This window comes from Setaria italica, chromosome II (genome assembly GCF_000263155.2).
Source record: "Setaria italica strain Yugu1 chromosome II, Setaria_italica_v2.0, whole genome shotgun sequence".
Taxonomy (NCBI): Eukaryota; Viridiplantae; Streptophyta; class Magnoliopsida; order Poales; family Poaceae; genus Setaria; species Setaria italica.
Genome location: NC_028451.1, coordinates 1046703 through 1060278, shown reverse-complemented (window position 1 = coordinate 1060278; position 13576 = coordinate 1046703). Strand labels below are relative to the sequence as shown.

Here is a 13576-nt window from a genome sequence, read left to right as displayed (position 1 = left end):
TGGGCTTTGATATCAAGTGGTTCGTTCTAACCTGGGAATGTGTTGTATGCAGATGACTTTTGAGTTTTGTTGTGATGAAACATGAGGCAGTGGAGGCAAAGCTTATATAGACTTCTCAAGGCTTGTTCCAGTGTTAATTCTGAAACTGGCTGGTCACTAGCTAGAGGCAAAGGAAATTGACCCCTGACCCTCGTAGGCAATTTCTGACTTGTGGCCAGCAAGCATACTCTGACTAGAGATGCACAACACCATCTTTAGAGTATGACCCAATGCAAGTCTTAGCACCACCTTGACCGAGTCAAGAATATAATCTAAAATTGGGCAGCCAGGCATGACTGACGATGCCTTGAGTCCTCTGAATCTGAAACCGAGTAAACTAAGACAAGCAGCAACCTCACTGAGACTAAAAGAGTTGATTATTCCACACTCCAAAATCCAAAGACATCTTTTGTTTGGTTGTTAAGTCCTCAGATGAGCACCCTTGCCAACACTACTACTGACAAATCTCACCTTAACTGAGAAGTCCATAGGTGAGCACGCTTAGTTTATCGAGCACCTGCTCTTTGTCCCGGCGGGAGGAGTGCCGATTGCGGTCTCGGCCTCTGTCCCGGCCCTGATCGGGAGAGTCCCGAGGAGAGAGGTCGAAGCTGGACGCCGCGGCGGCGAAGAAGCAGGCATGTTTTCAACTCCAGACTAGGGCGACCATTGTTCCAGATTCAAGATTCGAAAAGATATAATGAGTCTGATCCTGAATGCTTTTACAGGTTAGCCACAAGTAACAAACTAACAACTTTCTGAGCATCCAACTAATTTCAAGCCACAAGTCCTTCAACAAAATTGAAATTTGGTAGGAGTAACATGTTGCCTATGAAGTTATGATTTTTCATTGTTACATGATAATTTTCTTGACAGTAAAAATATTTCGAGATCAAATGAAACATATTCATTCTAGCCTTTCATTGCAAGCCAAAGTACTGGGGGTACATAGACTATGATAAATATAGGGGTTGCAGGCTTACTGATAAGGCAAAAAGCCTGATAGAAATTGGCACCAGAAAAATTAAGAATTTAAGACCATCCTAAACAAAGTCAAACCTCTTAAGGCCCTCACATGAGACCTGGATCGGATCAACCACACTGAAGCTAAAGAGTTGTCTCACCATTAAACTAATACAATCTTCCATTACCACTACCACCACCACCACCACTACTACATTTTTTCCAACTTGACCTAGAAGCCCTCACCCGAGTACCTCAGTTTGTCAAGCACTCAAAAAGCATCCGTTCTTGGTCTCTCACCTGTAGAGGCGCCCCAGTGCTGCAGAAATTAACAGATTTAAAGAAATGGCACCAGCTGATTGAGGAATAGGATTACCTGCATTGGGCATTTATTCTTAACAAACACAAGGACCTGCATGCTGCTGCTAAGGGAAAACAAAACAGGCAAACATAGCTAATTTACTATCGCCAGCTCCACCAATTAACAAACTCGTCTGATTAACCACTGACTGCTGAAAATAAACACCTAACTTAGTTGCGATTTCTTCTGTAAGTTTAGCAATTTTTGGTCTATTCATAGCATATATCTTCTATGGATCTAACTATTGTTTTTTTGTAATTTGAATTTTCTATATTCCCTTGAAAAAGACAATCCACAAAATCTTTATAGATGAGATTACCATTCATATCCTAATGAATTTACAATGCTGATTGCTAAAGATAGGTACTATGCTTGTATCAGCAATGCAGAAACTAGAAACCCATGTAGGTAATCACATTCTTGGTTTATTTCTCTCCGGCTAGAGAAATAATTTTTTCATATTAAAAGGATTCTGGAGACCTTCCTGCCCAGCAACACATCCTAAATTTTAGGCCAGTTGTCAAGACCCTGTCCTCTGTCCATAATAGGTGCAATTAATGAATAAACTCCCAATTCTAAGAATGGTCCATCGCAATTGTATTTGTGACATAGGTTTAAAACATGGTGTGGTAGTCTGCATTAATAAATGCATTGTTCTTCAACACATATACATCTGTTATAGTTTGTGCTACAAACAGAAATAGCACTAATCCTGAATATCAGCGAGTCACAACGAAATAGAGCTCTATTGCGGAATAAAAAAAACTACCACTATATATTAAGACAAGATATAACCGCCTGACAAAGAAGCTTTCACATGAGCACCTTAAGTTTGTGAAGCACTTGAAGCATCCACTTTTGGTCCCTCATCACCTGTAGAGGTCATTTCCAGTGCTACAGAAATTGACAAATTTAGGAAATAACATCAGCTTATTGAAAACAGGAAAAACACCTATCCACTAATCCACTAGTAAGTTTCTGAAAGGCTAACCAAACAGGAAAACAAGTAAACAGCACTAACTTATTATCCATATATCCACTAATTAACAGAACACTTGATCATTAAGATAAGAGGATTCAAAACTGAAGGAAAAAATACCTACCTTTCTTTAACACAGATAACCATCCATAATTCCTTTGTTGTTAAGTGACACTAATGGATTAGCTAAGGAATGCACGTGGCGAAAGATATGTGCGATGCTTGTATTTAGAGCATAAGCGTAGAAACTAGAAACTCGTGTAGGTGACGTTCTTTTCTTAAATGTATGCTGGAGACCTTTCTGGCCCAGCACCGCAGCAAAATCTAGACCATGTTAGGACTCAAGAGGAATACATTTGTGGATCAATGTCGTCACAATTACCATATCACAATAATATGAGAAGTTGGATAAAACTCAAATTCGTTCTTCTCTTAAATCTTTTTTCTTTTGAAAATCCTTTGCACCAGGTTTTCACATTTTTTGTAAAAAAAGGACATGTGTTGAATTATGTCGAATCGGATACACTGCCCAGCATATTTCATAAACATGTTGTTTGCAACTTGTGAGTTAGGTTCCGCAGATTTTTGCTTTCAAACAAGTACAAAAGCTTAAGCATTCAGCCTCGGTGCTATACCTAGTGGTGGTGGTCGTAAGGCAAATTCTAAAGAGGGCCAAATTAATCCTCTCAAGTAAGATGGTATCCAAATAATCCACTAAACTATTCTTTGGTTCAATTTATCCATAAAACTTATTTAATTGCTACAATTTACCCATTAATATGATTTATTTTTTCTCCATGCGTAAGTGGAGAGTTTAATTTGATTAACTTTTTTGGCAGGTGATACATGACAACATAATATGTGTTTAAAATTATATTATGAATTTTTCATTAATATTTGATGGGCAAGGACATGTATATTTGAAACAGCAGAGCTGTCGTCAATTGGAAACAATTCCTCCATCAGGAAATCATTTACCAAGCCCATCATCCATCATCTTTTCTTTTATTTAGAAAAGCTCTCCGTACCTACCAGCGTGGAGCTGTCCTGAAATCAGCAAAAATATATATAGTACATGGATATATATTTTTTAATAGGTGAATTGAATGCTTAATATTAGTTTATAATTTAAGTCCATTTGAATTAAAAAATAAATGAAAAGGGACTCCTCACTCCTTTTCTTTTTTTCCTTCACCGTTTCTTTTTCTTTATTTTCCTTCTCCTTTTCTTTTTTCTCCATGTTCTCCATCTGCCTTATCTCATTTTCCCATCACCTTCGGACTTCCGCTGCTCTTCTCCCGTCGCCGCCCAGCCCTCGGGTCCCTCGGCGCCGCTCCTCCACCATTGGCCGGCCGCCGCCGGTCCGGGAAGAGCCGCATCCGGCCTAGATGTGGCGCCTTCACCGCCCCCCATCCCCGGATCGAGGTCAGCCACGGTCGATCCACTCGTTTCCTCGCGCGGAGCTGGTTTATGGCGCTGTCGTTCCTGCTGCGAGGTGAGGCGACGCGAGGAGAGAGGGACGCGTGCGATAGAGGGAGGCGAGCGCATGTGACGGGCCGCACGCGCTTCTGATGGTGTGGTGGCAATTTTGCCGTAAAATTAGCCAACTTCGAGGGCAGTTTGGTAACAGTTGGACTGGGCGTCCGGGAAGGAGCCGACGGAGTCAAAAAAAAATCAGCTCCTCCTCACGCGTGTAAAAACGGCTCCGGCTCCGGCCGGCTCCTCCCTAGGAGCCCTTTCATTTTTCTCCCTTTGGCTCGGCTCCAAAAAAAAAGCCCTTAGTGTGCACATCGAGTTTCTTTCATGCCATGCCTTCACACAAAACCTCAAGAGAAAAAAAAATACAAAAAGAAAATCAGGTGTCGAGAGAGCAAAGAAGCACCGGTCATGAACTCATGATATAGCAGTTCCGTTTGTTTCTGGCGATCATGATATACGTGCACTCAAGTTTCTGCTCTCGATGCAGTGAAAAGTACGTGCTAGCTAGTGACTTCTCCATAGAACTGCTAGTTTATAGTGTTTACTGCATTTCAAACTGAACTTTTGCGATTGAATATAAATAACACCGTAAAATGGAAAAGCATATATAGAGTAATGGTAACAATTTATAATATCACACTGGTTTCAAAGTGGTCCTCATGAAACATGAAACTTTTATTTTATTTCAGTACGTTGTAGTGAAGAAGACTTCTTGTTTTTCTGGTGATCGTTTTCTAATGGGTAGTTTTTCTGGTGATCGTTTTCTAATGGGTATTCCCCAAGTCACGACAACTGCAATTGCAAACCCAACACCAAAATCCAAGTCCAACAAAGAGGAACAGCACAAAGTCCACATGTTTCTTCTTTGAATCAAAACTGTCACTGCATGCGGCATTGTTATACGTTGTTACACAATTTTGACAATGGAGGCCCACAACACAAGCCATCATTTCCAAGAAATGAACTATTGGTGAATGTCATGAAATCAGGTGATTCTGGTATGTTCCCTGCTGCCAGCTTGTTGTCAGACACGTTCAATGTTGTGAGGGAGTCCAGTGACGCAAGTGTATGTGGGATCTTCCCAGCGACCCAGCAGAAAGCTCATCGTAGGACAGGTCCAAAGCCTCCAACTGTGTCAAATGACCGAGCTGAGATGGGATCGGTCCTGTGAATTGAAAGAGTTGAGCTGACATGTTGTTAATATAGGAAGTGTGAACTCATCCAACATGGAAAAGAGTCACTAATCTCATTAATTATTTCCTATGCCAAGGACCTCGCAGATAGAGAGATCTCGGCAACTGTCCTTGTACTCTGTTGCTGCTTATGTCCAGCAGCACCTCAAGCGTGCAATTTTCATGGATATTTTGCGTCAGCTCTCCATTAAGCTGATTTGATTTTCTTTCAAGTAGAACATATATTGTCAACGCATTGGCATCCTCCATTAGGCAGGAAGGGATTGAACCATGCACTAAGGATATTGTAAGAGAGATGAAGATATTCAATACTGTTAGTACAAAAGGATATGATGTTGGGATGCTCCCTGAAATACTGTTTCTAGAGGCCTTGAAAAAGTTAGTTAATGCTAGTTGACTGGAACTATGAAAAAAGGAAGGAATGTGTCGTAGCCAACGTTATTTAATCCATTGTGTGATAAATTCAGAAAGAAGAAACCTGGGGTTTGTCAGATTTTTCCCATACCCACTGGATTTGGTTATTTTGAAAGATCAAGTCCCTCGATCCCATTTAGGTGCCTCAAACTGCTAGGGAACTTTGTTAAGCCGCATGATGCCAACCTTAAGCGGATCATGTTGGGGAAGGACACCACTGAGGAATTATCTTCTCCATCTACTACAATCAATTTGTTGTCTGACAGGTTTAACTTTTAAGTGCTCCAGGTTTAATTGGCAGCCTGAATGAGCAAAGTTCTACCATCCCTGTAACTACCTGGTCAGTATCTTGACATGGTCAGTGACTTTGTGCGTCAGAGTACACTTGCTGGTAGAAGTCAGATGTAGCTACCTGTGCAGTAGTGCAGGTTCCAGTCAGTTTCAGAAATCAGAATTGAGTAGCATGAAATTCTGATTACCAGTGAGGTTACCCAATGCTCAAGTCAGATGTGTCAGATGTACTCCTAGCTACCTGTGTGCCTTCAGACATCTACGTACTCCTTGCCTTGAGCGCCATGAAATCCCCTGTCACATAGCTACTGCTCTGCTTTTGCACAGGGTATCCCCTGCAGGTTGTAGTGCAGGTTGTAGGAAAAGAATGTGCAAACAGCCAGAGGACACAAGAAAGGTCTCCACTGCGTCAGGTGGTAACTGTGCGTCTGTGCCTCTGCTAGAAACTTCTGATGGGTCTTTGAATTTTTTATTTTTTATCTTATTTTATTTGCTGAAGAAAGGATCCAGCTTCATCTGTTCATCAAGTGCGACATCAGATGAGTAACCAATTTTGATGCTGAGCAGCATGAGCTGTCCTGAAATGGAAAGAAACATCCTTTATTTATAGCAGGCTTCCCGGTACCTACCACCAGCATGGGGTGGGAGCTGTCCCGGCACCAGGCAGGAGGCGCCACGACCTCCGCCCCCATTGGCGCTCCCCTCCACCTCACGCGCCCAGGTGTCCACCCCGCTGCCACGCCACTCTGCTTTAAATGCTCCGGCGGCTTCCCTTCCGTTTCCGTTCCACCTCGCTCTCGATTCCGCTCGCCAAGCCTCGTCGGAGGTGAACCGCCGGCGGAAGGGGAAGCGCCGCGACACCATGTCGTCGGGGTCCGGTCCGAACTCGCCGGCGCAGGCTGCCGGCGGCGGCGGGGCGATCCGCCCCCAGCGGTCCGGCGCCGACCCGCTCCTCATCGTGTGCCGCTGCTTCGGGGTCGTCACGGCGGCCACCGCGCTCCTCTGCGTCGCCGTCAACGTCCTCTCCGCCGTCCACTCCTTCCGCGGCGGCATCGACGTAAGCCGCTCGCTCGAGCTCCCAACTCCCCCGGCCCCTTCCAATCCATAACTACTACCCCGCCGATTTGACTGTGGTTGGGTTCTTCTTCCGCAGATATTAGGGGGCGTATTCCGGTGCTACGCGGTGGTGTTCTCCATCTTCGTCGGCGTCCTCGAGACCGAGTGGGAATTCATCGTCAAGTTCTGCAAGGTTTCCTCTTGTCTCTTTCTCCCCTGTTTCACTTTCACTTCGCTCAGTTATGCTCTGTTCTCCCCCTGTTTCACTTGGCTCAGTGATAACTGTTCTGTAGCAATGACCTTATTCGGTTAGAGACGAATTGATCGCTATCTGATTGACTATGGAAGGCTATGCCATACTCCTATGATAACACACCATTTGATTAACTAATTAGTTGTGAAACTTATCAGTTGTAAGCTTTCTGGTACTCTGCTTGGCTTGTTATTGTGGCTTCTGTTAAGTTAATATTTGCAATGTCCAATTTGAGGCTATTCCATATACAAATCTAGTTTTTTTTAGGTGTCTTGGAATAGGTGTGGGTTTGTCAAGTGTGGATGCCAATTTTTTTGTGTTTATCAATACTCCTACATATAGTTCCACAAATTTATGGTGCTGATCTGTTCTGAATTCTGATGTAGTAGTTATTACTATGTTTGGCTTTAACTGTTTCAGTCAACAGATTTTGTTATTTTTTCCCTTTGTTTTAGGCATGGATATTAAATATTTTATATATGGATCCAACATATAGTGAGATTGCCTTAGCAATTTGATAATTTTGTGGCTAGTTGGTTTACTAATGTTTCTATTCTTCATTTGACCAGATATTTGAATACTTGCCTGCAAGGGGAATGCTACAGATATTGTAAGTATTCTGGATGAGCATATATCTCTGTTTTTCTCCTATTACTTTCCCAAAACTCAGAACTCAATCTGTGCACATATAGTAGAATGTACAGACAACCTATGCTTGCTGCCATATAAAGATGTGGTGCTCATCGACATATTATATCAACTCAATTCTGGCCCCCTTTTGTGCAAGCAATGTACAAAAAAATGGAAAACAGAGAGAATCTAGGCATGAGGGTGTGGCATTGATTTGTAAATGATCAATTGGATGCTTCATGAAATAAAAAAAATAGCTGCTTATCTTGACAAATGAAAACTTGCTTTTTTAATAAACCTGAACAAAAATTGGACGATGTCATATGCTTATCATGAAAAACTTGATTGAATGTTTTAGAATAATGGCATGAAAAGTTTGGCAGTTCAGAGTTCAAACCATGTATCCAGACTAAACCACCTGCTGTACAGCTGGTATTGAACATTTTAATTTGAAGTTTCTTGCCTATGAGCAGTTCCGTGAATACAGGAACATGTGGGAACAATCCTATTAATTATTATCCTTGCACAAGCTGAGATATCTTACATGTCTATTCCTCTGTTGAGTTTCTTTTACCTTTGGTTCTTGGCAGTGTTGCTGTCATGACGAAGGCATACCCAAATGTTGAGAGGAATGATCTGCTTTTGCTCCAGGAGATTGCCAGCTATATGCTTCTTGCATGTGGAGCTGTCTACATAATCTCGGTAAGTTTGTAGAGTTTTGGGGGGTTCATGATCAATTTGTGTCAGTGTAACTGCCTTTCTACTTCTGAAATTCGAATGAACACTGTTACTCTGTTGGTCATCAAATCTCATAGGACACTGATGGCCTTGCAATCTTTTTTTTTTTTTTTTTTGGGGGGGGGGGGGGGGAATTAGCCTAGTAACTACCCAATCTTATCCAAATGGCTTCATAGAATAATGGACCAGATGAATGCTTAAAGTATGGCCTGGAACTTCTCTTATAAATACTAGTAATGGCTCTGGCATCTTGTAATAATATTATGAAGCTGTCCCTGACCCAGCGTATCATAGAAAAGTATGGTCTTGTTACTGCAATGGAACAAATGATCAACATTTTTATGCTGCATCATCATAAATATCCATGACATGCATTTTTTTTTTAAAAACTTGAATATGCAGGGTATATTGTGCCTTGGTGTGTTGAAACGTCGTAAGCAGCAGAAAGAGACATCACGGGAGCAAGCGGTCAAGGATTTGAAGGTGAGTACTCGGTTCCTAATTGTAGTAGAGATAGCATTGAATCCTGAGGCTGGACATTTTCTGTGTTTTGATCCCTAGTTTTCTCTGTTTGCAAGACATTATTGCCGTAGCTCATACCTGAAATTACAGTGTGGCTTAGCTCAATCCCCGGATTTCTTTATGTTTTAACTCGAAACTGTCCCTTGAAAGTCCCTGTTTTCTGCTTGTTCTCCTTCCCATTTAGAGTTCAGTAGAATCTTTATGTTTTAACTCGAAACTGTCCCTTGAAAGTCCCTGTTTTCTGCTTGTTCTCCTTCCCATTTAGAGTTCAGTAGAATCTGTAGCTGAAAACCAATTGCAGCAAATTAGAAATATAGAAAGTAACCTTAAAATATGCTTTTCTAGCTCAAGAAAAGAAAGATGAACCTGTTTCGTGAAAATTTCGTTTGTTAGAATACAACAGAGTACACATCAAGTAAACACATGCTCTCACAAGAGACTTGCATCTGTTTGTATACGCACTGATTAAAAAAAAGAAGCTACACTGTTGTTTGCTGTTATTCAGAGGCAAGTGATTGTTTCTTGAATAATATATTTCCAAAACCGCCCCTCTTAGTTTCTATGAAAAGTCTACAGCCTAAATCGTACGAGCATAATTTTTGTTCCATGCTCCATCACTAATGTTGCTATGTCTTATTTTCTGAATCATGGTATTTCAGGAGCTCGAGAAACGGAGAGAAGAACTTGAGTCACTGTTAATTGCTGAGCGGTCTGAAGCAGCCTGATGACTGACCAAAAGGATCAAACATCTCTCATCCCCAGTGTAGATAATTGTTTTTCCTGTTGATAGCATGCTGCTTGGTCATAACCATTGGTTGTTCATCAAGCCTCTTTGTTGAAGTGTATCTCCTCTAGTTCCACTGTAAGTATGAATCATTGCCTTTTGTTTATACCAAGTCTACAGATTCTAACTTGATATCTCCATGCAACATACTGATATGGCTTTGCTATGAATCCTTGCTATTTGTTTATACCAACTTTACAGATTATAAACTTGATATCTCCATGCTACATATCTATAGGCTTTGCAGTTGCATGTGCCTCACATTTGAGATTTCGCGTTACAGCGATATTGCATCGGATCCTATTTCTTTCTTTTACAGATACAGATGTTTCTCTTGTTAACGCCATGCTTTTAATGGACAGGACTTGCTGCTTTCTTCTGGGCTTTCAGCTGAACTGTAGTTCTGGGTTCTGGGTCGTCTGGAAGCCTGTTGTTTTAGTTACATTCCAGCGTTTGTGTGATGTAGTATGCTGATCTCGTGTATGCCTGTCTTTGTACTGTGTTGCTGAATAATTTGCCTGAATTTTGTGTGCAAGCATTGTCTTGTTCGTGGATCATAGTTGAAGCAACTTCCTCTCTTTGACAGATGGATTGTAGTACCTTAATCCTTTTCACATACTCTGTTTTTTGATAGCATAATCACTATGCAGAGACGTTGAAACATTATGCAAACCTACGAAGCTCGAGCACTGTAGGTGAGGGGGAGTTGAATGGCTCGCTCTTGCTCTCCTCCCCGCTCCGCGCTCCCGGCCTCCACGGCCAACCCTCGCCGGCCTCCACTCCGGCGCCGGCGACCGCAACCGCTCCCCCTCCACCCTCCCCCTTTTACCCTGGCGGCGCTTCCGGCGGGCGAGGCAAGCAGGTGAGGTGGATGGACAACTCGGACTCCGACGCCGCTTCCCTCTGCGCCTCCTCGCCTCGCCCTTCCTACCGCGACGTTCTGCTGCGTGCGCCTGCCTCTCCGGTGCCGGCCATCGCCGCTGCCCCCGCCCCTCTACCAGCGCAGCCTAGCCGCAACCCTGCTTCTCCGCGCGCGCTCAGATCTGTGCGTGACCGCCTCGGACCTCATGCGGGGGACCGTCATGGCCGCCGTCAGGAACGACGCCGCGGCCAGACGCGTCTGGTTCGCGGGCTTCCCATCCGCCGCGCGGAGTATGTGCCGGTGCGCCGTCAGGAGCGCCCCGAACCTGCTGCGGTCTCTGCACCGGCGCCGGTGGAGGAGGGATGGACTATGGCAGAGAGCCGACGAACAAGATCTCGTCGCAGGCGCCGTCAGCGGCTCGCCCAGCGGCGGCCACCTTCCCAGCCACAACCGCCGCTGGCAGCCAGAACTATCCCACCGGCGTTCTCAGGGAGGTGTCCCACTTGCCTCTCCTTGCACCTAGTGGCCCAATGCCGCCTGCCGACCAGGTGCTTCAGCTGCCGCGGGTTTTGGCACTATGCCAAAGATTGCAAGCGTCCGCGCAGCCCGGTGAGTTCAGCATCGTTAGAGGCAGGCGGTGGGCGACGCCTGGTTCGGGCTAGGCACGGCTCGCCTCCAACGCCGAGGGGACACTACGCGCATGGGCGTGCCCCGTCGCCGCGGTCTTCTACCTCGAGCTACGGGGAACAACGCCTACCCGGCCCACGCGTGTCTCCTCCAGCTACGGTGGGTCGCACTCCGCACGGGTCCCGTCCCTCCCCAACCGGCAGCCAGGAACACCATCCGCGTCGCCATCGTTCGCCGGCGCTCGGCACCGGTACGACCCAACATGGCAACGGTTGCCGGACCTCCCGCCCTCGCGGGAGGCGTCCTTCCCCGACCTCACCTCGCCGGGATTGTAACCCGCTGCGGCCGCCCCACGGGGAGGTGCCGCCGGGTTCGAGGGACGCGGCTGGCCAAGGTTCGGAACCGCACCCTCACGCCCACTACGACGATGATGACACACCGCCGGGCCACCCATCCAGTCGCCCCATCGAGGAAACCTGCTTCATCTCCCGCGACGACGACATGGACGCGGAGGAAGGAAGGCTCCGCTTGGCCTTGCTTGCGGCGGCGCCAGGGGGCAACGTGGACGTCCCTCCAGAAGGTATGCGCCTTGCCATCGCGGATCTCCCCGAGGCGGGCGCAGACAACTTCACCTCCCGTCGCTTCTCACCGGAAAGCTTCCTGGTGATCTTCACCACGCAACGAGCCAGGGAGCGTTCCGGTAGGCGATGTTTGGCTGTTCTTCAGGCCGTGGACTCGCTTGGTGAGGGCGGACACTGGCACGCTGCAATTCAGGGTGGCTCTGGAGATCGAGGGTGTTCCCGCTCATGCATGGAGCTGGCGCACGGCAAGAACAATCCTGGCGTCCTCCTGCTGAATCAAGGGGTGTTGGTCCGCGCTTGCACGGCTTCTTCACGCAAGCCGGAGTGGAAGATGGGAGCGCCGGACCGTCTGCTCCGGCCCCGAGCTCTGGCGTGCGATTGCGGTGTGCCAATGATCACCGTGCGGCTACGCTAGCCGCGCCACGGGCCTCGCCAGTTCACGCGCCGGCTCCATCGCCAACCTCGACGGCGCCGAAGCGCTGCTCTGAGGCCGCACCGGCACCGCATTCCTCACCGGTGAAGCCTGCCTTCCCTGCAGATGAGCAATCTCCGGCGACGCCTCTCGCCCCGATGCCCGTCCCAACAACACTGCAGGAGCCATGCCGCGCTGATGCCGAGGCAAAAAGTGGCGACGCTGTTGCACCCGTGAACATGCTGCCGCTGCCACTCTCTCTGACCCAAAAGGGCAACTTTCCCCAACGGGAAGGACACTGTACCGCCGAGGCCGGGTTGGAGGAAGCCGGGCCCCACTTGCAGCCAAGCCAAGGAACCAGCGCCGCTGGCATCGGCTTCGAGGACATGCAGTCACTGTTCACACGTCAAGAATGCAGCGACAGCGGCGGGATTCTTGGGCCGGATCCTATGCTGCACGAATCCCTGCTGACGCCGGTTTCTCGGCGGGGTAAGGCCAGGGCTGCTGGAACAAGTAGCAAGTGCCCGACGGCATCGGTGGCGCGTCAGGAACGGGGGAAGCGAAGCGGCCACAAGCAGAACGGCAGCAGGACTGGAGTTCAGGCTCCTGAGCAGGCGCCACCTGCTTCCCCGGGTTCGTGCTCCGCTGTTGCCATGGCCAAGACGACGGCGTTCCTATCCAGCATACGCTTGGCGTTGCAGGAACTGCTGATCAGTAGGCCACCGGTGAACCCGGTGCCTGCGCCACGTCGCAGCGGGCGCCTCGCCAGCCGAACGGTGAACGCACTCGTCAGGCCGTCCAAGAAAGGAGAAATATTGGCGATGCGCAAGCTGGGCATCATCTCGCGTGAAGAGGAACTTCACCAGGAAGCTGCGAAAGATTTCGACAGATTCCTTGTTACGGCCATGCGGCCGCAGCATTTCGCCGCCCTGCGTGACATCTTTCCGGCCGCCCGGGAACTTTCTGATGACGATCTCAGGATGGTGGCGCAACAAGCTGCCTGCACTAGTAGCAGCACCTGACGTCGATGCACCTCCAGCATCACCTACGGTTGCACTTACACTCATGAATCAGTGTAATCTTAACATACTGGTTTGGAACACGAGAGGCTTGAACGCGAGGAGCCGTAGAGACTATCTCCGTACGGTAGTGGCATGCAGATGCGAATGCATCGATCGTGTGTATCCAGGAGACCAAATTGGCTGTAATTACCCCCTTCCTCGTCAGTGAAATGCTCGGAACGCGATTCTCGAGCTTCGCTTATTTGCCGTCTTCGGGTGCCAGTGGGGGAATTCTTGTGGCCTGCAGGAGACCGGAGGTGCTCGGCACCGTCTTGCACATCGGGCGGTTTTCAGTTACTGTGACCATCGCCATGGAAGCTAACATTGAGCAATG

At 47.1% G+C, this 13576-nt stretch overlaps 1 protein-coding gene across 1 annotated transcript; it reads left to right on the top strand.

Annotated features, from left to right (window-relative positions):
• Nucleotides 1-6378: 6378 nt before the first annotated feature.
• LOC101758020 lies at nt 6379-10313 on the top strand. Its single transcript, XM_012843818.3, has 7 exons — nt 6379-6773; nt 6870-6965; nt 7595-7635; nt 8246-8357; nt 8796-8876; nt 9575-9777; nt 10062-10313. The coding sequence occupies exons 1-6, from the start codon at nt 6579-6581 to the stop codon at nt 9638-9640; spliced, it is 591 nt and encodes a 196-aa protein (XP_012699272.1). The 5' UTR covers nt 6379-6578; the 3' UTR covers nt 9641-9777; nt 10062-10313.
• Nucleotides 10314-13576: the final 3263 nt, after the last annotated feature.

Coding starts and splice junctions, on each gene's coding strand:
- LOC101758020 (XM_012843818.3), top strand. CDS start 6,579: ATGTCGTCGGGGTCCGGTCCGAACTCGCCGGCGCAGGCTGCCGGCGGC. Junction 6,774..6,869: donor CCTTCCGCGGCGGCATCGAC/GTAAGCCGCTCG, acceptor CTTCTTCCGCAG/ATATTAGGGGGCGTATTCCG. Junction 7,636..8,245: donor AGGGGAATGCTACAGATATT/GTAAGTATTCTG, acceptor GGTTCTTGGCAG/TGTTGCTGTCATGACGAAGG.